Below are 24,913 nucleotides of genomic sequence, written 5' to 3' on the forward strand. Positions count from 1 at the left end.
TTGCTTGTTACAGGTTGCACATCTTTATTAAGTTTATAGGTTTTATTACACTCTCTTTTTGTTTTTTCTGGCTGACCTTCAGGGAACAGATTTGGTTTTAATCTCCATGAGTCCACTCTGATGTCTACGTTGAAGCTTGAAAGTAAACAACAAAGATTTTATTCTACCTCTTTTTTTTAGCTAGCTTTTAGTTTGCCAGAACTTGTTGATCAGCAAGTCAGCTGGCTGACTTACTCTGCCATGCAACATTTATAGTGCTGTATCTCAGCAGGAAAAAACTGTTCTGAGGAGCTTTTCTAAAATTGCATGAGTGCAGAGGAATGCCTCATCTGTTACCTTCACTGCGCAGACTGCCACTGGAGACCAATAAATGAGTAAGATCCATACTATAGCACTATAGCTTCTGCATCTTTTCTTAAACTAACAACAAACCTTCTGCAAATGGCGCAGAGCAGCCTGAAATGTGGTCAGCTATCCTGAGGAGGTAAGTTTATTTTTTCCCCTTATGGATGTGTCAGCTGCATGTTATGTAAGAGCAATATCTGTTGTACTCTAAAAAAAGTGCTGGGGAATACCTCACCATTTAGGATGCAATTTTTGTCTACCTTTCTACATGCATGGATGTATTGGTTTATATATGGTTGTTTAATATGTTTTCATAGTGGAAAAACATTCTTACACACACACAAAAAAGTGTGTATCCGTCTTGTTTGCTTAACTACACCCATATAGACAAAGTAGTACAATTTATAGTACAGACTGTAGTATGGGGTAGCATTTATGTAATGTTTTTGGCACATTGTACATGACAAGCCCCAGTCAGCTATGGGGAAGTTCTGCCTTTACTGTCAGAGGAAATCTGACAGGACACAAATGGAGCCACAGACTTTGAAGGAATACTGTAGTAACCTGTGCTAGTTAGGTGATTGAATTGACTTCTAATGAGTAAATGATATTTGTACCCCTAAATGGAGAAGAGGATATAGATACTCCTAGATGCAGGCTACAATATTTGTCTGAATTAATTTAGGAGGACCAAACCCTCCAGAATATTGTGGTAGAAAAAAAAATTGAAAAGAAATCCAAAGCATTCTACAGGGATTGAAGGATACTATCATAAAATTTATTCAGAATCCAGAGAGAATAATGTGACCAGAGAGCAACAAGGAAAGAAATAAAACCCTTTTTAGTTTGAATCTTCTGTTGTCTAGAATGAGCTACTGGCACACTGTAAAGAAAGGAGAGATTATGATACAAATAGGATAGAAATGGGCCACATCAGGCTTGAGTTTGTTATTTAGTATCTTGTAAAAAATTATCTGCAGTAAGGTTGATACTCTAAGTTTTATAAAATACATAGAAATAAAAAAAGCTGTGATGCAACTTAGGGACGCAGTGTGAGGACGGGGATGGAAGCGATGCAACACCAACTTAACTCACAACGTTGAGATTCAAACGCAGCCGTTACCGCGTAAAGCCGATGCAATTTTTACTTCGCTGCCCTTCACCTCAATAGGAACACCTGATGTTTTCTAAAAAGGGAGACCGAGGGCACAGCCAGGCAATAGGGATAACGGGGCTGCGGCCAGCGCTCCTCCTCAGCGGGGTGCGCACAGCCTTTCCCACCGATTCCCGCTGGCACCATTCCCGGCCCGCGCTGCGGGCGGAGGCGCAGCCCCGGCTCCCCGCCCGCCCCTCGCCCCCCGGGCCCGGCGTGACCGCCTCCCCCGCGGCCGCTGCCGCCGCCATTCCCCGGGCCCTTCGTTCCCCCGGCCTCCGCTGCGCGCCGGGCCGGGCCGCGCCGCTGGGTGCCCGCCCCCCGCCGCCGCAGCCGGCGGGCTGGCAGCTGGGAGGCTGCGCTCCGCCAGCATGGTTCACCACTCGGGCTCCATCCAGTCCTTTCGGCAGCAGAAAGGTCAGTACGAGCCCTGCCGAGCGCACCCATCGGGAGGCCACCGCACCTGCCTGCCCTGCGGGAGCGGGGACGCGGGGAGGGCAGCCTCAGGGATGTCAGCCTCAGGGGGGGCAATCTGAGTGATGCCAGCCACAGAGGGGGCAGCCTGAGGGATGCCAGCCTCAGTGGGGGCAGCCTCAGGGCGGGCAGTCTGAAGGATGTCAGCCTCAGGGGAGGGCATCTTCAGAAAGGGCAGCCTGAGGGGGGACGCGCAGGTCTGGCCGCGGTGTCCGTGCGGGATCGCCCGCGGGTGCCGGCGCGTTCTGTGTGTGTGCCCGCTGTCTGCCCGGGGTGCCGGCATGCGGCCGTGCCCGCTCCCTGCCCGGGGTGCCGGCATGCGGCCGTGCCTGCTCCTGCTCTGGAGGCGCACCGGTGCTCTCGGATGCTTTGCTGGGCGTCAATGCGGCTGCGGCGGGGCCGAGTCCGGAGCTGTCCGCGCCCTGGGGCTGGGGGCCGAAGGGCCCGGCCCGGCCCCGCCCAAGCGTTCCTTCGCGAAGGGCGGTGCTGCTTTGGTTCTCACCGTACAGGTGAGTCTAAAGATGCCTACATGCGTGATACGGACAGGTCGTTCAGCCTCCAGAGTTCACTGCGGTTGTTAGTAGGTTTGTTTTTAGGTTTTAGTCTTCGTGTCATCCTGTTACCCAAGTACAAAAGCAGAGGAAGAATATTAATTGTAATTGTGAGCAGGGATCTGGTGTTTTAGGTGCAGATACAGCTTAGGTTCGGTCTGTGTATTGAGTTGTTTTTTTTTGTCTGGGATTTAATTGCCAAACAGAAGCTCTTTGCTGGTCAGCAAATATAAAGGTGAATTTCCAGTTTTGATTACCATCACCATAAAACCTGTATTGTGTTCATGTTAGAAAAAAGGTAATTCTCTCAATGAACTTCTAAAATTTATTTCTTTATCACGGAACCAATATTTTTCTATATTTTGTGGATCAGATGAACCAAGATTTCTCTCACTTTGTTCTCTTTCAGTTATTGACAGACTTTTTTTTTTGTTGTTCTTATAGTGCAGTATGGTGTAAATTATGATAGGAAGTGGCATTCATTATACATAAATTATGAGGTCACTTATTGGATTTTGCCTCATTCAAGTTCTTCTCTTTGACTGGTTAGTTGAAAATAAATAATTCAAAGTGCTTTATCCATTCTGATAATCACATAATAAATTTACCTCCTTGCAGTAGAGGTTTTGCATTTAATGCCAGTCGTGTGTGCAGTAATGAGTGGCGCTGTCTCAGATTGTAAAAACTCTAGTTTAGTCAGGCTCAAAGGTAATTAATTAGTATAAAAATGTATTTTTTCAACTGTCAAGTCAACATTTACAAAAGCATTAGAAGACTTGAAGGAACAGTGTTAGTCCTTTTTCATAAGACAGCATTTCTTACATTACAGCAATGATTAGCAAGCTCCAGAATCGTTGTCAAGGCTCTTCAGAAAAAATGCAGCTGTTCTGTAATAATCTTTAAAAAACCCCAAACCCAACTTTCATTTGTCAGATTATACCCTTTTCTGACCCAGAGATGGGGCAGCTGAGAGGCATTTAAAAAATGTTTATTCCATTTTCAGTCTCACATGAAGGGTGAGAATACAGCTGTTATAATTGACACCATCACAATTAGAAGTGCAACTGTTTCCTAATTACAAGACATTTTAAGTGTTTCTTGGCCTGTCAGCTTTAGCCACTTCATGCTGTAGATGCCTTAAAGCCACTTATCTAAACTACCCCTTGTGGGTCCCACTACAGTGTATCTTTCATCTTTCAGTTCAATTTCTTCAAAGTATCCAGTCTTATTTGGCACAGCCATCCTTTGAAACTTGTTTTGTGTTCAATTTCTCTCTCAACAATGTCTGTCAACTTCAACTATATTCAGGTTCTTTGACTTGTGATTTATGAAACTCTGTGTTTGCACAAGTCAAAAAACTTTGTAAAAACTAAGTGAGTTTTGGCAGTTTCTTTTTGAGAAGATTATTGTTCTCATCTCCTTATTTCCCCAAAATCCTGATTGAGGTACCTTGCCAGTCATCAGGCTTTGGAGATGAGATGATGCTTTTATAGAGCTGGGTAACCTGTACAGCATTGACTAACATGACCGTGGCTTTCCCAAAGTTCTCAAATGCAGTGTGCTTTGTACAAAATGTACCTGAGTTCAGCCTGCTTTTCTCAGCCTAAAGCTTTTAGGAATGGGGAAGGATAACATGAAAACTTGAGCAAAAGGCTATAACAAAACTAAGCAAACATAAATGGTAATCAAGAATTCATCATCTTACCATGAGGTACTGAGAAGAAGCTGAGCATCTGGTACTCTGAAGTTCATGGACACTGATCTCAGCAGCAAAAAAACGTTGTCTTTTTCCTTTTCATTTAGTATTTTATATCAGTCTTTATTTAAAATTTAATATTTTGCTTACTGTAATTTCTGGCTTATTGTTGCTGAGATTTTGGCTAAATGCATTGTTTGTTTTCCAGGTGCTCACTAAATTGTGCCCTAAATTCCCTTTCTTTACAGAATCGGGGGTAATCTTCCTGAAATGGCCAAATGCCCATCACAGCTGTGCCTTGTATGCTTCACTTGCATTAAGCCTAAGCTTCATTTTGGGGGGGGGGGGCATTGAAAGGACATAATTTTTATGTGGATTCTCAGTCATATAGGAAAAATACACATCAGCAAATCTCATAGATCCTGAAAACAAATAGAATATCATTTTAAATTTTTCAGAAACAGAACTTATCTATTGCTAGGTAACATAATATTCAAACTCAATTGCTAAAGCGAACTAACTTTTAAAATGGGACACAGAATGTGGTAGAGAGCATTTTTTTTTCTTTTACTTACTCTGAGCACTTTGTTCTAGCTGAGAAGTTTTTACAAGGTTTGGAGGAAAAAGATTAAGTTCTCCAGTCTCGTGGGTATCTAGGAGCCTTCAACTGGAAGGAGAAAATAAAGAAAGAATGAAATTACATCCTGAGGATTTGTTACTGTTTAGAATTTAGGTATTGCTTTTCTTTGATTTAGCTTTCCCTTCTTGACAAAGTGAGGAGGTGTTCAGAGTAGGAGGCTGCTGCCATCTTTTTGTCTTGCTCTTTGTTCAAATTGTGTATGCAGAGTGAAACCCTCAGTTTCAAAACCTGCAGCAGAACTCAGTGTAGTGTTATAAAAAGACACAGAAAGGGTTGAAAAAAATAATCTCATTCTTCTTCACCCCCGCAATTCTTGTTCTTCTACTTGTATCCAAAGATAATGTCTGTGGAGAAGAGCAGTGTCCTAGAGGTAGACTAATCTGTGTCTCTACACAGCAGTGTGTTAGATCTGTTTAGCCATCTGTATAGTATTTTCTGGCTATTTTTAACCTCTGCTTTGGCGGAAATTGGTTTTTCTGAAATTATTTTCCTCAGTAATATTCTCAGATAAAAATCATATAAGTGACATAGACCTTGATACTTCTTACTTTTTCAAAAGGCGATGCAACCTATGGCCTCTGAGGAATTATGTCAGAGGAAAGGGAAAGAAATTCTTATTATTTACTGGTTTCTTCCCAACCATCCTTTACAAAAGAATAATGTTCTTCCTTAAAGATTAATATACAGGTAATATATACTGTACATTACTGTATATACTTCTTTATATACAGGTTTGTTTAAAACTAGTAAGTAATTAATAGTTATTCATAAAGGAGAAATCAGTTAATGATGACAAGAGCAAAGATAATCTCTACTGTAATTTGTAGTTTCATAATTCCAGGGAAAGTTAGCTAGTTAGGAGTCATAATCTTTTACATGCAGGACATAAAAATATGCTGCAGCCTTAGGGCAGATTTTTGTGGATTCCATAATAGGTGTGGGATAGGTACCAAGCAATTGCTTGTTTTATTAGGGGACTCTACTGAAAACTTGAGTTCTTCAGAAGGAAAGGCAACATGATTTGCAGTGGGCTCTTGTAACAGATACCTGGTGGTAGAGTTTGAATAAATCTGTGTTTAAGGTGTAGGTCAAGGCAATTGCTATGCTTAAAATTTTAAATGTCTAGGACTTTTATCCAAATACGCAGACTACACTTTCCTGGATACTTTGCTGGGTGCTTTTACTGAATAGTGTTGTTTTTTTTAATACCTCTATCAAAGCTTTTTAATGAAGGAGTTCAATGCTGGGAAGAAGAAAAGATGTTTTGTGCTTTAGAATGGAATTGCTTTCATCTTGGTGTATGAGATTTAAGAACGTGGAGTGCAGATTGAAATCTGATGGCTTCTCAGGTGTCTGGTCAAGGAGTTCAATGTTTCCTGGTTCAGTGAGGCAGGAAGAAGTTAATCAATGTCAATACTCATTAAATCTTTGAGGGCACTGATTTAGCCTCTCAAGGGATTTAGCTTGGAGTAGCTTGAATTGAGACTCCTGAAGAAATCAGGGATCTTCATAGAAGATGTGTATTTAGACACATTCCAATTCTTATCTCTACCAAATATTTTGTTTCATTTTATATATTGCCACTTGAAGTTGTAGTGTGATTTAGAGGGATTGAGGATAGAGAATCTTGAATAGCTCTGCCTTCACTGGGAGGCTTGTTGCTTCATTGGCTTTTTTGTTAAATCACTTGGAGCTACTTTGAGAAGCACTGTTGTTGTGGAGTAAAGCTTTCCTTTATGGTTCCTTTACTCAGATTTTAAGCTCTTAGTGATCTGCATTCTTTATAAAACAGCATGTGAAACTGACTTTCATTTCTTGTGAATTTCAATGAGAATTTGTAAACATCACATTTTATATTTTATATATTATAATTTTACATTTATATATTATATTATTACCAGAATTTTACATTTTATATATTGTATTATTACCAGAATTTTCAGTATTCAGGAACTTGGCCTTGTGATAAAGAATTCCATGGAGGCTTATCCAAGGATGTTTGGTGCTTCTGTGGCATGAGTAAACCTAGTGAACTTAATAATTTGAAGAGACTGCTGAAATTACTAGAAGATGGAATTCTGTCACACAAAAAGTTATGATAGACTGCTACCCTTTGCCACTGTTCTTCAGAACAGAAAGGCCAAGTTTTCATGTCAGTGTGAATGAAGCAAGTTTTTGGCCTCAGCTCTTCAGTTTTCATTCCAAGGAGCACTAACACACAGAGAAAATTTCCGTGCCATACTCATGTTGACTCTGAAAGCTGAGAGCAATGCAGCTATTAGTACAATCCCTTAAAACAATACTATATTTAAACAGTGTTACTTAAAATGTTTTCTCAGGGCACTGAAAAGTAAGGTCCAATGTTTAATAAGGCTATATTTGCTCTTACTTCTTTTGCCTGATACAACTACTCAGCCTAGGATCCACTCCATCTTTTTCACTCAAACACCTTTGAAGGGCCCATAATATGTCTTTTTATTCCAGATTATACTGTTGTGGATTGTAACTTGAAAAAATATAGAAGTTTTTGAAAACAATCACTAAACATGAGATATTAAACCTTATATTATGCAGGTGTATGAGTGCTGTAGAAAAAAGTAACTTTTTTTTCACGGAATGGATATTAGAAATGAGAAACTAAAGGATATCAGAAAATTTTGGGATGTTGCATAACTCTCTCTAGCTAAAGAAGATGATGCTGCTGTGGTTAGATTAACTTCCTACAATCTCTTTAAGTATAGCTTGATATAGTTGTATCTGTGGACAAACCTTGTACCTATTCCACAGCTTTTCAAAATTTCCTGAGTAAGGACCTGTGAAAATAGCAACCCTAGCCACCACTCATTTTCTTTAGAACTCTCATCAGTTATATTTCACTGGGTATACCACAAAGTTGCAAGTTCCTGATCTGCTTCCATATTTTGCTTTATTTATTCTGCTTTTGGTCATTTTTGAAATCTTCTAAATGAGTATAAATGAAACAGCCCTTTCACTTTGTATTCTGTTGTAGTAGCATTTTGAATATATCAGTTTTTGTTTCAAAATCAAGACTAGTCAGCATATTTTATGATCAGAGGTATTTTGAAGTTCCAGTAACTGTGAGAAATTAAAACACTGTCTTAGCTAACAGTACCAAGAGCCTTGCATTACAGCTAATGCAGATGGCTAAGCAGTAACTGGGAAAGTAATGGAAAAAACCCCAGCCATCCATATTTTAGACATAGCATGATAGCAGAAAGTGGATGTGCTAAATTCACAAGTTTGCTGAGCAACATGAAGATTACTTGTTTTCTGCTTTGGCCTGTCTAAACTGAAGAGTGTGTTTGTGTTGTCTTGAGTCAAACGTGCAATCACATTTGCGGAAAACATTGTATATATTATGCATATATATGTATATATATTACTCAGATTACAAATCTTTACCAGACTTGTTCTGGAGCTAGGTCAGCTCTATATATTCTACAGATAAGTTACAGTAGATTATTTATTAGAGACAGGTGAACTCAAAACCAAACTGCAGTGTACAACAATATGTTTTAACAACTCTGAGCTACAATGAATGCAAATTCATCACTGTTTTCTCAGAAAGAGAGTCTGAGTCTGCCTCAATTTTGATTATCATTATTCTTGTGAGGGCTTTTAGCCGGTGCAGTTACTTAAGGGAGGAATCGTTCATTTTTCTGACTGGTGAGGTCACAGTTTAATTCTCAGCATATTTGAGTATTTAAGTGAGGTTTTGAAGAAACAGAATCATTAGATTTTCCCTTTGGGTCCTGTCTAATATTCATACATCAGGCAAATAGTCTTACTATTATGTAACTGTTTGCTCTGCTTAAAGGTAGGATCTTGTGAGTAGGAAAAAAGATACTGTGAAATCCTGCTGAGTTAAAATCCATCAGCAACTCAGGAGAAGGAAGTGTGCTTTGAAGAGTATCTGCAGAAATCCCTTTTGAGCAACAAATTGCCACTGTTCATAGGGTTTTCATTGATTTGATTAGTAACAACATGGGACAAAGTGTTTGTTTGTTGCATCTTGTCTGTTGCTGTTACCGGATTCCTGTGTGGGACCCTGTCACACACATATTTTCTGAAAAATCCTTTCACTAGGATCTTTTCTCCTGAGAAGCTGGGAAGCTTCAGCTTCTCCATGTTTTACTACTTCGGAATGTGATTTGGAGAATTGTTTACCCAGCGTGTGAATTGTTTTTACTTGATGACCCATGACAGCCAGCTGTGTCGAGGCTGTGAGCAGTCACAAGATTTTATTCATTCTTGTCCAGGCTTCTGATGCCTCCTTTCTCTTTCTTTAGTATAGTTTTTAGTAAATAATTTTCTTTTAATATAATATAATATCATAAAATAATCAGCCTTCTGAAACATGGAGTCAAGATTGTCATCTCTTCCCTTGTCGGCGTTGCCTACAAATTCCACAGCACCCCAGCACAAGAAGGATGCACAAGCGAAGGAATTCAGAGCTCGCTCAAATCTGCATTGAAAAATTTTTAAGTACATCACAGTTGCACAAGAATTGTAGCCAGTCACGTATGCTCCAGAGAACTCCTATGGTGATGGCAAGCTCTGGAGTTAAAATATGTTTGAGATGTCATATTCTATTCTCTGCCTGTCTGCTTCAGCAGAATTACTCTTGCTCAAAAATTTCCATACTCCTTACTATTTGTTTAGTAGCTTTATCAATAATATGTCTTTATAATCTAGATGATCTCTAACTTATGTAATATTTGTATTCTCTTATCTTTCTGGTTCATTAAACTAATGGAGTAAGTGCTTTTAATGAATTAGTTTTCCTGAAGCATTAGGGTTGTTTCGTTTTTTAGGTTTTGTTTGTTTATATGTTTGGGTTTTGTTGTTGTTTGTTTTTGGGTTTTTTTTTATTTTTTTGGAGAAGTCTGTTTTTCATTATGGGCTATTTTGTTGTCTGGTTTAAAGGACAGGTGTCTGCTAAGGAAGGTGAGAACTCCCTTGGAATGGAAACCTTCCCTCCAAACTATTATAACTTTGAAATTACAGGGTTTTCAGGCAAAGGTATGGGGAAAGGAATAACAATTCTTTATTGTATATTTATGTGTAACAAGACAAACAACCCTGGCAGCAACACCAACCAGAACCCCAGGCAAACACCTTTTAGGATATTACTTTGAACTAAATATAATGTGTTGGTAGAGACTAAACAAAACTTTCTATTCTTTTGTAGTGTTGGAAGGGAGCATCTACAACTTTTTATTACTTTATATTGTAGGAAATCTCAAAATAAACCTGAGACTGACTTGTATTCAAGCTCAGTCATAAAAAAAAAATTTTGAAATATGCATTCATAAATGCTTGTACTTTAATGGAAGGAGTTTCTTTAGAGAGAAAAATGATTTTTTAGTGTCATGGCGACAGTGATCTGTTTGTCAGTTTGACTGGGCATTTTCCCTCTTGGTTGCAGCTTGTAGTTGTTTGTTCAGTTTTGGCGTGTTGGTTCTGGAGTGTTGTCTTAGGGGTCTACTAGTGCCATCATCCAGTTCATGCATAGTCTATTAGACATTATAATTTCATACCTGTGGCCATCATAGGTATTTGCTATCAGTCTTTTCTGCCCAAGCAGAAGGAATTCAAATTTCTGGCAGCCTGGAATGGAAAGAAAGCAAAGCAAGGCACCAAGTAATGGATTAAACTGGTTTTTCAGTATTTTTTCCCTTTAACAAGGGAAAAAATAGAGAAATGCTTTCAAAACAACTACCCCTTTAATTTTGAAAAGCATTTATACCAGTGCTAAGCTCTGACACTTTCAAATTTCCTTTTCAAATTTTTTGTTTAGAAGACTAATTCTGTGAGCATTAATATTAAAAAAGAAATTATAACAGCTGAATTTAAATCAGAAGCTTTGTCCAGAACATTTCATAGATTTCTTCAAGAATGTCCTCTGAGCATATACCTTCATGAGAAGTACATTTTGTTGGACTTTTAGTTTACTTTAGCCTCTTTTATCTTCAGTAAGGTAATTTCCTCTATTTTTTTTCTCTCTCCATTTGAATTATACTGTTTTCCAGAGGTGAAGGGCTGGAGGGGAGAGGGGCAACACAATTTTCTTGCTGCTATTGTCATTATTTTTTACTGATTGTTAGGTGATTATTGAATACAGTTTCCACTAGAAATGTGTATTAATGTGGTTTTGGCTGTTTTGCTTTTATCAGGAAAACTAATTCATGATGTCAGGGGTTTAGGACCAAAATGGAGACAGAGGAGTTCTGTAACTTTGAATAAAGGGAGAGGCATCTAAGTTGCTCTCCTTTCCCTCTGTAATTTCTATTTTAAGGTGGTGGAGTTATGTTCAGAGTGGCCTGGATGTGCAGATAAGTTGTTTGTTAGACTCTGCTGGTAAAGTGCTGCTGCACCAGCTGCTTTTCCTGTTCCTTGCCCTCTGGCTTCTGAACCATGTTTGTAACCCTCCATTGCCCAGCCTTCGGTATGTTGAGGTGTCCTGTACAGAGCTGATACTGGAAGGGGCTGGAAAATAAACTTTGGAAGTGTTATGAAGCAGGCATTCTTTATCAGTGCAGGACATGTTAGAAGGCTGTCTCCTTCAATCCAATGTGTGTGACAAGACTTCACCACTAGGTATTTATCCATCATAATCATGCACATTCATTACAATGTGCTTCCTACCTAATACATAAACATCACTTTCCTAGAACTGATTTGCATGCATCTTCCTCCTACTGGAGGTCCTTATATGGCCCTGGAGGGTCCTCTCAAGGTGGTTGTATTCACTGAATGCTTTGATATTACAGGCAACCTTTCCTTGAACTTTTTCTTTGGGCATGTGCTGTTGCTCCTTGTTACGTAACTTTTCCCAAACCCCCCTGTAGTTCTCTTTATTTCTTCTCCCCTGGTTCCAGCTATATTTATCATCCTGTGCAAGTGCCTTTGCATCCTTTTATCTTTTTTGCGCAGAAATTTTGAAGCTCTGTTCAGCAACTTCAGGGGGACTGAAAATTTATATTCTCCATGTTATTTACCAGGAGCACCCCAAAGCTGGATGCTGTTTGAGATGTGGCTGCAGGAGAGTCAACTAGAGAGGAGTAATCTCTTCCCTTGACCTCCTAGCTTCACACATATCAAAGTAGCTCAAGAAAGAATCAGCTTTTGTTTCTGCAAGGGTTTCACTGCTGACACAACTGGGAGTCAACCTGTTGAGAAGTGCAGTGCCAGTTATTACAGCAAATAGCCAGTGCCATGAATTTCTAAATGAAATTTTTTTATTGGTTTCACCAGCAAAGTGAGGAGGCAGCTGTTCAAAAGAAGTATTTGTCAGTTTGTCAGTTGGTGTGAACATGGATGGTTTTGCCGCTGGAGAGGTTTACAGTTTGTTCTGACAAGCAAAAACTTGTAAATACTGAATAGGCGACAGGTCATCATCAAACTTTGGTCTCAAGGCTCCAAATACCAAATGCCTGCTAATTTAGAATTCTGGCTATTATTAGAAGATCTTATAGGCACAGATGACTTAAAGAAGGCAGATCACCTGCTGTAGATGAGCTGTGCTATTTTAATTTACTTTTAACCCAACACACTAAATTAATTGGGCCTAAAAAGCTGCCAGCAATAAAAGCACTATTATCAAGTCATGTGTCCTACTAGTAGCAAAACAAAGAGAATAAATCCTTACCCTTCCTAAAGCAACCTTTCAAAGGTTGGTCACTAGGCCCACACACTCTGCTTGGTGTTTAGGGTGGGCTTTTTAGTCAGGTTTTACTGTTCTGAGTTGTGCTTCAGGAAATTTTGAAAAAAGTTAATAGGTATATGAGTCTTCATGTTAAATGAAATGAGTTAATTGCAAATTACAATTTTTGCAGTCTCTTTAGTGCCAGCTGTTTTTAATATTATATTCACTTTTATTTTATATCCTTAAAAACTGAAAGTATTTGCTTTTTCCCCCTTGTATGCATTAACATATATAGACATGGTTTTCAAATTCTGAAATGGAAGAAGTAATTTTAAAAAAGTCAATAATCACTTCCAGGAAAACTTTTTGTGGATTTAACTTAGACTCTGATTTTGTGTTGGATATGTTTCCTTTGTATTTAATTCCACAGAATTTATTATAATGTTAATAATTTTATGGACTGTGCTCTGAGAAAGTGAGGCAAGTTTTGCAGTGCTAGAGAAAGTGTCTTTTAATTGCTGCCATAACTAGAAAAGTCAGATAAGCTTCTTAGCATGTAAGAACTATTTGCAAATCCAAAATGAAAGCTGCAAATTTCAAATGTAAATTAATAAATTGGTATGAGATTAACAACATCTGTTTAACACAATTCCCTGTCTTTTCTTTCAGATTATCTAATTGATTTAACTGAATTTTAATTAATCAGGGTCATCTTGGTATTTCATAACTCTTACTGAAGTGTCTCTTCTCTGAAGTGAACTCTTACTTTGAATGTGCTTGATAGGTTCAGTAGGATGCCTCATTTGTAAAAGATGAGATCAATCTGAATGCATTTATGATGGGGGTGTGTGTTCAGTGAAGGGAATTGTCAGGAAAGACCTTTTGTCACTCCTAATTTCTTGTGTGAATATGCATGTATTAAGACATGTGTCCTGCAGGATGCATTGTACTGCAGCCTCTCATGAACCTGTTGCAAATTAAATCTTTTTCCACCAAAGGTCAGAGATTGGTGGATGTTCCATGTTTTTATGAAAGGAGACACAGTGTATATTTTAAAAAGTGACAAAATAAAGGTTGAAATGTAGTTGCATCTAGTTATGAAACAGAGTGATAAGAATTATGTTCTATATGAGCAATTCTGTAACTTAATGAAGTTATAGAACGTTAATGAAATGCATTATGCATGCAAAAAAAAAAATCTTCCAGTTATGTATTTCAATATATTCCAATATTGAAATCTTAGTCAGGTGCAAAGATGAACATAGAAGAGTTACTTAGTTCTGTACATTTTGCTTAATTGTGTTTATTGAAAGGATATAATTTTCTCTTTAAATAATAAGCTTTGAAAGAGCACGGGTAACTTTTTTTTTCAGGTATTTAACCTTTAGAGTTTTTAAGTACTTAAGTTATAATCTCAACTTTTTCCCTGTAATTTATGAAAACTGTAAAATTACAGATTTTTAAAATAGCTTTGTACACCTCCACACCATTGAGCTGCCTACGTGGGCCTAATCTTCAAGTAGCTGTATTGAGTTTGGTACAAAGGTTGCTGAAGGAGGTGAAAAAAAAGCGGTCTTTTTAACAAGCTTTCCATTGTATCCTGCTCCTTCCTCCACGCAGCCTTTGTCACATGCTGCCTCTCAGTAGTCACTTAAAGCTACCAGGAAACTGCACTGCAGTTCAAACACGAAAAAAATGCTCAGCTCTTCAGGATTGAGAGCTCTAAGGATGTGCAGAGGAGTTCTCAGGTGAGCAGTAGTTGTACAGCCACGAGCTGCCAAAATCAGTGTGACTTTCATACATGGCTATGGGCAACAAAATCACATCTCACTTTGTTTGTGGGAGCAAATAAATGTGTGAGAACAAAACCTGGCTGTTCCAGGGCAAACTGGCAGCTGGGGTTAAGGAGCATCCTCTGTTCTTCTGGGCATCCTAACTCATCAGTTCTTCTGGGTCTCACATCAGCATCCCCTGTGCCTCTTCCTCAGCCTTGTCTGTAACCTCAGATGTGAAGTCATCCCGATCTGTGTCTCACCCAAACGTGTTTAGGAGAGAAATGGATCGTAGCTCTGCTTCTAGACTGTGTTACTTTGCTTTGATTTTGGTACTAGTTGACTTTATGGGGCAAAGGAATCAATTTTAAAGCTTCCATTTTAAAAAGCTTGGGAGTTACATTGGAGTTTCACAGTGAAAAGTAGACCAGTTAAATAAGGAAATTTCAAGATACTGGTCTTAGGATTCTGAGCTTGCTTCGTCATGTGAAGCTTTAGAATAGTCTAAGTTTTTATCTTGGTCCAGATGGAGCTACAATCTATGTGATGGAACATAAACACAGTGTGTTTTCTGTATTTGAAGGAATTGCTGTTCCTTATTTTCTTCAAAGTCATTCCCACATAACAAAAGTAGTGTTGCTCATACTGAATAGACGATACCAACATCTCTGGTTGAGAAAAACTGAAGATTTATATGGCTGAGGCTCCTTAGGATAGCTTGTTTGTTCAGTAAACATTTGTAACCATCTGGTGTGCTGTGTTTTTCAGTAATGAAATGACTGTGAAAAAAATATAAACTTTAAAGTAGTGAAATTAATAATTAGGAGAAATAAATATTTTAATGAGATACTTGATTGGTGTTGTCAGTAGTAATGCCAGAGGTTATGATCCCTTTCAGGCTTCAGATGCTTGAAACCCTATAGGGAGTGTTTTGAAAGTAGTAGTAAAATGCATGCACCTTTTCTGCAGAAGTTTTTCAAGACTTAAAAATATAACTTAAGCATTCAAATAACCCTGTGAAAGGGAAAAGAATATCCCCTGCAAAAAATATCTTCTGGCACAAATTCCATTTTTTATTCAGTTTTACTGCAGGACTTTTCCCATAGAAATACTGTAAGCCTTAGCCAGGTCATTATCCTGAGTACCTTCTGCCTACCTGCAATTCTCCACTGAAGTTTTGCTAGCATCAGGTTTTCAGCTGAATATAATCAACCTTACTGGAATTGAATAATAGGACCAAGGGCTTGGCAGTTGTTATAAACTAGGTCTGTCTCTGTAAATGAAATCTGGGGATAGGGTTGGAGGGGAGGGAGGAGGATTAGGGGTGTTTTTTCAGATCAAACTGGGAACATATAGAGCAGTATTGGTTGACTGAAAATGCAGTGACCAAAATAAGTGACTTCGTTTTCTGTCAGGAGATCAGTGCCTAAGTGTTGTTCAGGGCAAGGCCTCAAGCAGCACAGCACACGTGATGTGTACCTCATTAGCTGGCCAAAAGCTGGTGTTATGATTTGGCTTCTATAGAAGCTACTTCTTTTTGATGCTAAGATTTGTGCTGGATTAAATGGGGGATAGTTACTGGGCTGCTCTTTATGAGGCTAGCACTGATCCAGCCTTGCTTACAGCATTGAGTTAACAATTAATAGGGACTAGCTGCCAAACTCTCCTCATGTAAAATAAGGAGCAAATGAAAGATCAATTCTTTTCTTAACAGTACGAAAATTATCATCTGAGTTTGTATTTCACAGAATGAGGGATAGCAAAATTTTTCTTTATGTTTCTAGTGGCCAAAACCTGAAGGCCTCTGAGAGTTTGCTTTATTTAGAGTCTTTCTAGATTGGCATAATATTGAGCATGCAATTAAATTGTGCATACTCACTTAAAAACCAGAAAAGCTTCTCATATTCTAGCTCCATCTTTCCTTCCTGACCTATCAGAAAGCTGTGAGTAGTTCAGCTCTCTGTTGGCTCTACAGCTGTAGTACAGCTCTCTTTTCTGGCTTTGAGCCACGTAGAGATTTGCCTCTGTAACAGGAATCCCCAGCATCCCCTTGGAAAGAAGACTTTCCAAGGCAGAAGTGCTAAAAAAAAAAGGGCAGCATCTAATTAAACCATATATTATTTACCTTTTTTGCCTACATGAGGAATTTCTACACTCATGTTATAATTGTTCCCATGCTCATGCTAGCTGCCAGAGGAATATTATGTAGGAAAAGAAGGAATAAATGAAATTGTTGTAGAAAAACAAGTCTGTTGGGCTTTTTCTGCTAAGTGTATATATGTCTACTATTGCAGATGAAAAGATCCCTGAACAAGCAAGGACTGTGTAACAAAGTTCTAGCTGGAAAATATATAGTCTAGAAAACTACTCTGTGGAAAAGAGAGGAAGGAATGAAAAAAATTTCAGTAACTCAATTTAGTGATCCAATTAATGATGTCAGCCACATGTTATTCATGCTGGGTAAGCATTTCCATGCAGCAGCTGCAAGTGCCATCAAAACTAGCATATCACAGAACTGGACTCTGGCATAGTAGCAGAGTATGAATTAACTTTTCCAAATTTTAAGGTGGTTCATACCAATAACATAAGAGCAAATCTGCTGTGAGATTACTTTGTTGTGATTCACTTTCTTCAAGCAGAAGCAGCATGATATTAAGGAATCCATTTGAAATGACACAGGGAAATATAGAGTAAGAGAGAGCAAAAGGGAAGAATTTTCTTTTCAATTGAGGCATTATGTCATAAAATAATTGCATTCTGTTTTTTTATATGTATCACTTAAATTTGGGCTAAAATTGAATGTCAGTATGTGTTATTTGCATTATCATAAATTTCTTTGGTAACAGTGATTCATTTCGCCACACATAGTGACTCCAGTGTAGATGAAAGAACCATTTCTCTTTGGCAACTCTAATAATTATGCAGTGGGGTCCATACTTACAGGCAGCCTATCCCTGCTTAGGAAATTTATCACTGAAGCCATCCAGAACAATTACAAAGTGTATGTCTTTATATATTATTCTATATTACCCATTGCTGTGTCTAACTGCTGCAGATTTTTGTCTAATAAATGTCCATTTAGGAAGAACTATAACGGAGACTCTCTGGAAACCTTCCAGGTAGCACAACAGACGTGTGGCATTGCTCTGCTCTGAACAAGGCACTGTCAAGGCCCAGTGCCCACTGTGTTCTCTGTTGGCACACAGCAGCCTTTTTATTAAGAGGCAGAGTTCTTTCTGCACATACTTATTTAAAGACTTATGGTATCTTCTGAGGCAACAGAAGCTTACCTATGTATAAAGTAAATTGTTCTGTTGAGCAGAGAAACAGTACAGTGAAAGAAACTAGCTACACTAGTGGACTTTGGTTTTGCTCTGTGTTGAATTAACTTTTACAAGGATTGTGTGTGCCATTGCTCTGTATTGAATCAGGAGGTGTATAATACTGAGTTTTTCTTCCATGTAAACTTAGGAAAGCTACTTAATTTCTAGGTATCTCAGAAACAACTCTTAAAGAGACAAATCATTGTCACAGCTGCTTTGTTCTAACTGACCCTGGAATGGTTGGGGTCTCTTTTGCCACATTTGTTTGTTGTTCTATGTCACAGACATATTTTATGAAAAATCCTTTCACTAGGATTTTTTCTCCTGAGAAGCTGGGAAGCTTCAGCTTCTCCATGTTTTGCTACTTTGGAATGTGATTTGGAGAATTGTTTACCCAGCATGTGAATTGTTTTTACTTGATGACCCATGACAGCCAGCTGTGTCGAGGCCGTGAGCAATCACAAGACTTTATTATTCATTCCTTTCTAGCTTCTGGTGTATGCTTTCTCTTTCTTTAGTATAGTTCTAATATATAATTTTCTTTTAATATAATACAATATCATAAAATAATAAATCAGCTTTCAGAAACATGGAGTCAAGATTCTCATCACTTCCGTCATCCTGGGGACCCTCAAACACCACCGCAGTTCTACAGTATTTTTTCACAAAGGTTACCCAACAGGTCAAAGGATTAAGAACATTAATTTATTTCCATAATGGTGAAGGGGAAATTTTGTAGCTTTGAAAGGAAAATGTAAATAATTTACAGAATGGGATAGTTTTAGCATCTGTATTTTAGTTCATTACATTGTGTTTTTAATAACTTCAAACCTTTTAGCACAGCATTTTTGTTTAGTTGAGGAGTGGCTTATTAAGTGGATTCATAATTAGCCATCTTTCTTTGTCATGGTCCAATATGCTAGAGCTTATTATGTTATTTTGTTATTTTTCTTTTGGCTATTTCAGGTATGAATACAAGCAAGAGCGAGACAGTGAAAGAGCACCCATTAAAACCCTCTAGAAGATCTATGCCATGCCTTGCCCAGAGCCAAACACATCCTCAGAGCCTGAGCAAGCATTCATCATTTCTGCAGCCAAACCGTGTGCAGCCACAGCTCCAGCCCCAGCCTTTGAGTGCAGGGACGTCAGGAGCTGCAGTGGATGTCGTGTCAGAACGAGGTAGGACGTTTTTCCGTTTCAGGAGTTTGCTCCAGCTCTGATAAACTGATTTATTTAGATATCTATGTTTGTTGAAGAAATGTTTTTGCAGAAAACACCTACACATATTACATTAACAGGTTCTTAAGTGAATCTTTATAATGTTTGAAGTGAGTTTTAAACTAATTTTTATTTCTGTCAATGATGACATTATTTCCTTCTCACTGGTAATAAGACAAGAAAGTCTTGCTCATATATGCTGGAGAAAAGTATGAAAGTTTTTGTAGTCTGTCCTAGAGGAGAAAGCAAGAATAAATATTAGGCTTCAGGCAAAAAATGTCTTTATATATGAACATGTAGAAGGAGATGCATTCATTCACAAACAGTAGAATCAGGGAAGAGCTGTATGGAAAGAATGAAAATGAATGGAGAAAATCCTTCCAAATTTTAGCTCGTGTGGGATAATGAACTACTTTTATTTTAGGATTTCTAATTTAACAGATACACATGCCTTGTCGGAGGAACTAGTATAGTTGGAATCCCAGTCACTGTGTGTCACCTGTTACCAACTCTTGCCATCCTCTATTGCCAGATGTGTGTGAAGCTTTGTAGAATAAATTAACTCATCTGGTAGTAGCTTTTGATAAGTCTGTCTTTATTGTTGATGGACACTAGGCATTAATTATTGTTCTTGTGAGTTATTTTATTGAGTTAAACTTCTCTTAGTATTAGAAAGTCTTCATTAAAGTGATCTTACTCTTTTTTCTATTGATAGAAAGTGCTCTTCAAAATTTCAGTCCAAAGTGTTTTATTTGAGTTACTGACGACTTTGAAAAGTGTTTTTTACAGTAAAGATTTTTTACTTAGAAAATACATGTCAATGCTGATACAGTTATTGCATTTATTTCAGCTAAAGTGGTGGAGACTTTGGAAAGCAACTTGCTTAAACTGTCTAATACAGAATATGGTGATCCGTTTTCAGGTAAGTTGTTGTCTGAACTGAAACAATGAAAAATTACTGATTCTTTGATTAATCTCACAGTATTTAAGTGTGGAAAGGCCATACTTACCCTGAACTTCCTTTTTTTTTTTGAAAGGGGAGACTAAGTGTGATTAAAGAAATGTGTCTGTCATAAATTTCCTGATACTGTCTCACCTTTTAGACTAAAAGCAGGGACTGAAGACAGAGAAGTGTCATATATTGAATATATCCTTTTCCTATAACAATTCTTCATAAAATAATAATTTTGAACAAATGTACTTGAAATTCCTTTAAAGTTGCTATTATTCACTTATTTTTCCTATATAGTCATGTCATTCACTATTATTGTGGCTGTAGTTCTTTTGTTGGGCTTTTTTTGATATTTTGTGTATTTGCTTTGGACATTTACATACAAAAAGTGTTAAAATTTGGGAAGCAAAAAAAAGGTAATGGAGAAAATAGCCATATTTGTAATGCTTTTCTACCATTTTGATATTGTAATTAAGTCAGAGTAAGTAGGGAAAAAGTTATTCTTAGAATTATCTTGTAACTGCAAATTGAATCTGTAAATACACACATGGGTAGTAATTTACAAGTTCCAGGATGAGGTAGTTGCCATCTATTTTACCCATACAGACACAAAGATATTTCTGCACCTTGCACAACTACTAGGAAAGATATTTTTACTCACAGTTGATGAACATCAAACTAGAAATCAGATATTCATGCTGAATGAAAGATATCAAGATATCTGCTTTCAGAAAGCTAGGTCTGCCCACCTCTCACATTATTTAGCATTGAATTTTCTTGATCCCTAAAATATATGATAGATAAGAGGGCTCCTCAAGGTTTCCTGGGTAGCTAACTACTGGAAATAGTGAAATTGATATTTCTTCAAAACCAGATATTCCAAAATCATGGCGCAGAACAAGAATTTGGCATGAAGATTATATAAGAAAATCAAGTCTTAGTAAGGTTCCAGTTAAAGCTGCTGCCCTTTCCTGGGGCAATTGGTTGGCAAGCATGGATACTAGGAGATTTTACTGTTATAATTTCCTTCTTTTCTTTTTTTTTTTTAATACCCTGCTCTATTTGTAATATCTTACTCTATTTTATTATGTATGCGAATTGCTTACACATACACTTGCTGATATTATTGTGTATTTATATATGTCAGCAGTAATTCTTTCTCACAATAAATGTTGCTGGTTTTCAGTCCCATTACTTAGTTTTAACCTGAAAAGATACATGGAGGGCTCAGCAACTCAGGAGAAGATAGATTGATTCCTTTTAGTTCAAAATTGTGTTAAATTTTGGTGTGCATGTTTCTTCTCTTCTGGCTACAGCTATGCTCGTGGAAGAAAAAGTATTTAAATAGTTGCCCTTTACTAACTTGATTGATGAATTTGCTCATGTTGAGTCAATCCCAAATGACATGAGTGAAATCTGTTAAGTTATTCACAGTTATAGAAGTTACAGAAATGTAACTGATTAGGTTAGTCAGTTATAAACAAGCAAGAAAACAGTATTAAAAACATTACTGCCAGAGGTCAGTAATAAGAATTGCCTTATTTTTATATTAGCACTATCTGTTAGATTCATGAAGAGAAATAAGGGACAGTTAAAAGGTGCATGTAAAAAAATGGCCTGTATACCTTCAAAATACAGTTTGTTGATCCTTAATTATTGTGTTTATGTGGGTAAGAATTTGTCTCCAAGTCTAAAATTTTCAGTTTAATCCTGAGTCTGGATGTAGGTAGGGAGGGGATGTAAAAAATAAACCTGAAAAAGGAATATTGCAGCTTCAGCTTTGATCCCCAGATAGGTTAAAACAATGCTTTTGTAGGAACTCTGGCAGTTTCATGGAGTTTGAAAAGAAGGCTGTTTAATGGGTATCATCATCTTAGTGAATATTTTCAAACTGCTCCTCTGAGAACATGAAAGAAAGCGGAATTAAGTGAATGTGGTGAATTTTTAATTAGGCAGTGTTGTAGAAATGTAGGCCCAATGGCTTTCTCCTCTTCCTGAGCTGTTTGTAGACAAAATTATCTTGAGCGAAGATTAACCGGCATCAAATAAAGAACTTCAGTGGAAAGCTTCACTTTTATTTCAGTTGGCTATAGCTGAGGCTGTCAGACAAGCTTAGTTAATGATCTTAATAGATTTATGAAGTAAAAAGTCAATGTATTACACCTTTGTTAATTACACATAAATAAATGGGATAAACGGGATCAAGGACATTATGGATTTGTGTAATTTTTCCTCTGCCAGTTTTAGGTAGTCAGTAGTGTTTTTAGTTTGAGGAAGTGGTACATTCAATCCAAGTGATAAATATTGAGCTTCTCTAATGTATATCGTGAACTTTGAGGTTTCAGGCATAATGGAATGCCCCTCTTTCTGACTCACTCAATCCCCTCCCACTTCTGGTGGGAGACACAGAAGGTGGAGAGTACTGGGTTGAAATAAGAACAAAAGTAACATTCAGTAGCAAGTAAAACATCACAAACTAATTTATTCTTTTTTTAATTCTGTTTTTTTTTTCCCTTAGATTAATTATGAGGATTTGTGCATAATAACTCATCTTTCTTAGCAGGACATGAAAGCTTCCCTAGATAATTAACAATTTTGCTGTGACAGATACCTTGTATTCTGAATTTATCATGAATCCAATTACTACAGAGTTTATATATAAAAAACAGTGTATTTATATGCTATGCTGCAATACAGTGAACTGACAAATGAAAAGCTGAACCAAAATTAACAATCCAACAAAGAATCATAATAACTGAATGATAAAAACTGCTTTTCAATGCTCAATTATTGAGGTGTTTGTAAGTCAATTTTGTGATGTTATGATAAATTGAAATGGGCATAAATATATGTATAACCTGTGCAGTACATACCATGTTTATATAAAAAGAGGGACTGAAAGATCACAGAAGATATGATTCCAGGAAACCAGGTTCAGTTTCTGCTTCAAGAGAAATATGGTGTTTCCATTATGCCTTCTAGAATAATTTTATCCTAAGTTTGTGGTCAGTGCCTACATAAAGGAGGGTGTCACGTCTGCTGTGGTTGTGTAGTGAGGTGGCTGACAAGCTGCATGAGAACAGTTTGTCCTATACCCAGAGCTGTCACGCTCCCGTATTGGAGCTGGTTCATGCCTGGAGAGCTGGCAGTATGGATGAAGAAATGATGTAATCTCTTCAGTGCTCATGGGAGCATAATAAGGATTAGTCTTTGGACTTAATATGCAGTCCAAAATATTGATGTGCTTTAGGCATTTAATCTGTCTCTAGCAGTTTTATGCACCATTTTAACTCATCTAAAGAGCAATAATATATGACTGACTCCCTTTTAAAAAAATTAGAAATATTCTCTGTAACAGTTACCACTGTCTGAAAGTTCATAAAAAATTGTACATTGAGGAAGGTCTTTGTCTGTTGTGTGTAGGCACAGGGTGTGTGCTGATTGGGAGTGGGCTGTGGCTGATCCCCAGTTGTCTCCAGCTGTGCAGGACAGGTGAATGCTATTGAAGGTAAGGAGCCATGGAGTGCCCGGGGTGCTGAGCAATCACACAGGGAGCACACAGGTGCAATGCATCAACATGAGGGGTATAAAAGGTTGGGCTGAAGAGCAACAAGCAGCAGATGCTTGAAGCTTCCTTTGGTGTAGGTTGTGGCTTCAGAGTTTTTCTGGTAGTTATGGTTTTTCATATCTAAATATACATACACAGATAGGTGAAAACCTTTCTATGTTATCTGTATAAGATAGTGTTCCAGGTGCACAGCAAAATAAAATAAGACCTAAATCTATCACAATGTCATTTATCTAGGTGTCTAGTGATGTTCTTCTTCATGATTTTCCTAGGATTTAAATTAGGACAAAAGGGGATTATTTACTTGACCAATAATCTCTTTCTTACTAAAGCTTTGCAAAGCCTATCCTCAAATGTGTAAAGGCTCAAAGCATTGAGTAGAGTTGTTGTATCAAAGTTCATGAAACAGAAACTATTTAGAAATATTTATATTAATTTTTCTTTCAATAACTATGCCACTTTTCAATTGAAAAACATTTGCTACCAGACACTACTGGGTGTATATAAAATATATCGCTGGATTGCAGGATACAGAGAAATCAGAACTGCTTTTTATGTCCTGTCATAAAATTGAAATGCAGTTTTGGCCCTTCAGAAAAGTATGATAGTAAGAAAGGTAGCCAAGGACCCAAAAAGATTCAAAATGTGAACTTAGTTATCTATTTCTAAACTAAATGCTTCTGCATTACTGTGTAAAGGATTTCCAGAAATGAAATTGTCTTCAATGTTTTATCATATAAGTGACCTTATAGGGCAAATCTTACTGTCATGTGTTAAGTGTTGCCAAATTATGTGTCAGGAAGCGTTATTAGTTTTTGTGATTGGTGGGGGTTTAAGTTTCTTTCCTTTTGCTCCTTTTTACTTATAAAATTGACTTATAGAATTTTTTCCCATAAGTTGCTAGGATACATTAGCAACTGAGTACTTGGGAAAACCAAAGAAATGGCCAAGCCTCAGGGGAGGAGAGCATGTGTTTGCACTTGTCTTGTCCCAGAATTTCTCTCTGATGGGGGGAGATAGCGCAGGAGTTGGGCAGGTAAAGGACAGGGCTGGGGTGGCTGCTCAGGAGGCAATTGGCTGCTCCCGAGCCCAGCCCAGCCCTGCTTCTGCTGCCCTGGGGTGAGCCTCTGCTTGTGAGAACAGCCCCTGAACATGGTCTTTGAGATGTAAGACTTGGTAAAAAGATGGATGTTAAAATCTTTCTGCTGTTAGTTGGTACTCTGGAAACTCACACAGAGAGGTCATGTCAAGGGTCATGCAGGTTGTGTTTGCGTCAGTGAGACTCTTGTCGCTGAGAAGCTGTGGTGGGTCTGTGTGAGCAGTGCAGCTTCAGGGCTGGCTTCTCTGAGAAGCTGCTGGAAGCTTCACCTGTGTCTGATGGAGCCAATGGCAGCAGCTCCAAGGCAGGCCTGCTGCTTGGTAAGGCTGAACTCATCAGTGGCTGTGGAAGTGCCTTTGGAGTAACAGATTTGAGAAGGGAGAAAAAAATACACGAGAGCAACTTCAACTGGAACAGAGATTCTCTTGCAGCCCCTAGTGAAAACCATGGTGA

General features: G+C 38.0%; 1 protein-coding gene across 2 annotated transcripts in view; it reads left to right on the plus strand.

Annotated features, from left to right (window-relative positions):
- The first annotated feature begins 271 nt into the window (after positions 1–271).
- Positions 272–24,913, plus strand: part of ANO3 (anoctamin 3) — an 86,719-nt gene continuing 62,077 nt past the window's right edge. The window contains exons 1-3 of one of the 2 annotated variants that reach the window (XM_058025538.1): positions 272–484; positions 18,590–18,802; positions 19,692–19,763. In XM_058025538.1, the coding sequence (XP_057881521.1) occupies positions 18,592–18,802; positions 19,692–19,763 (283 nt within the window). In that variant the 5' untranslated portion in view covers positions 272–484; positions 18,590–18,591. Of the gene's footprint in view, positions 485–1,824; positions 1,916–18,589; positions 18,803–19,691; positions 19,764–24,913 lie in introns of those variants that run through there. The other variant, XM_058025537.1, reaches the window with a different exon arrangement.

Source organism: Melospiza georgiana, chromosome 6, assembly GCF_028018845.1.
Source record: "Melospiza georgiana isolate bMelGeo1 chromosome 6, bMelGeo1.pri, whole genome shotgun sequence".
In the NCBI taxonomy this organism is placed as follows: domain Eukaryota; kingdom Metazoa; phylum Chordata; class Aves; order Passeriformes; family Passerellidae; genus Melospiza; species Melospiza georgiana.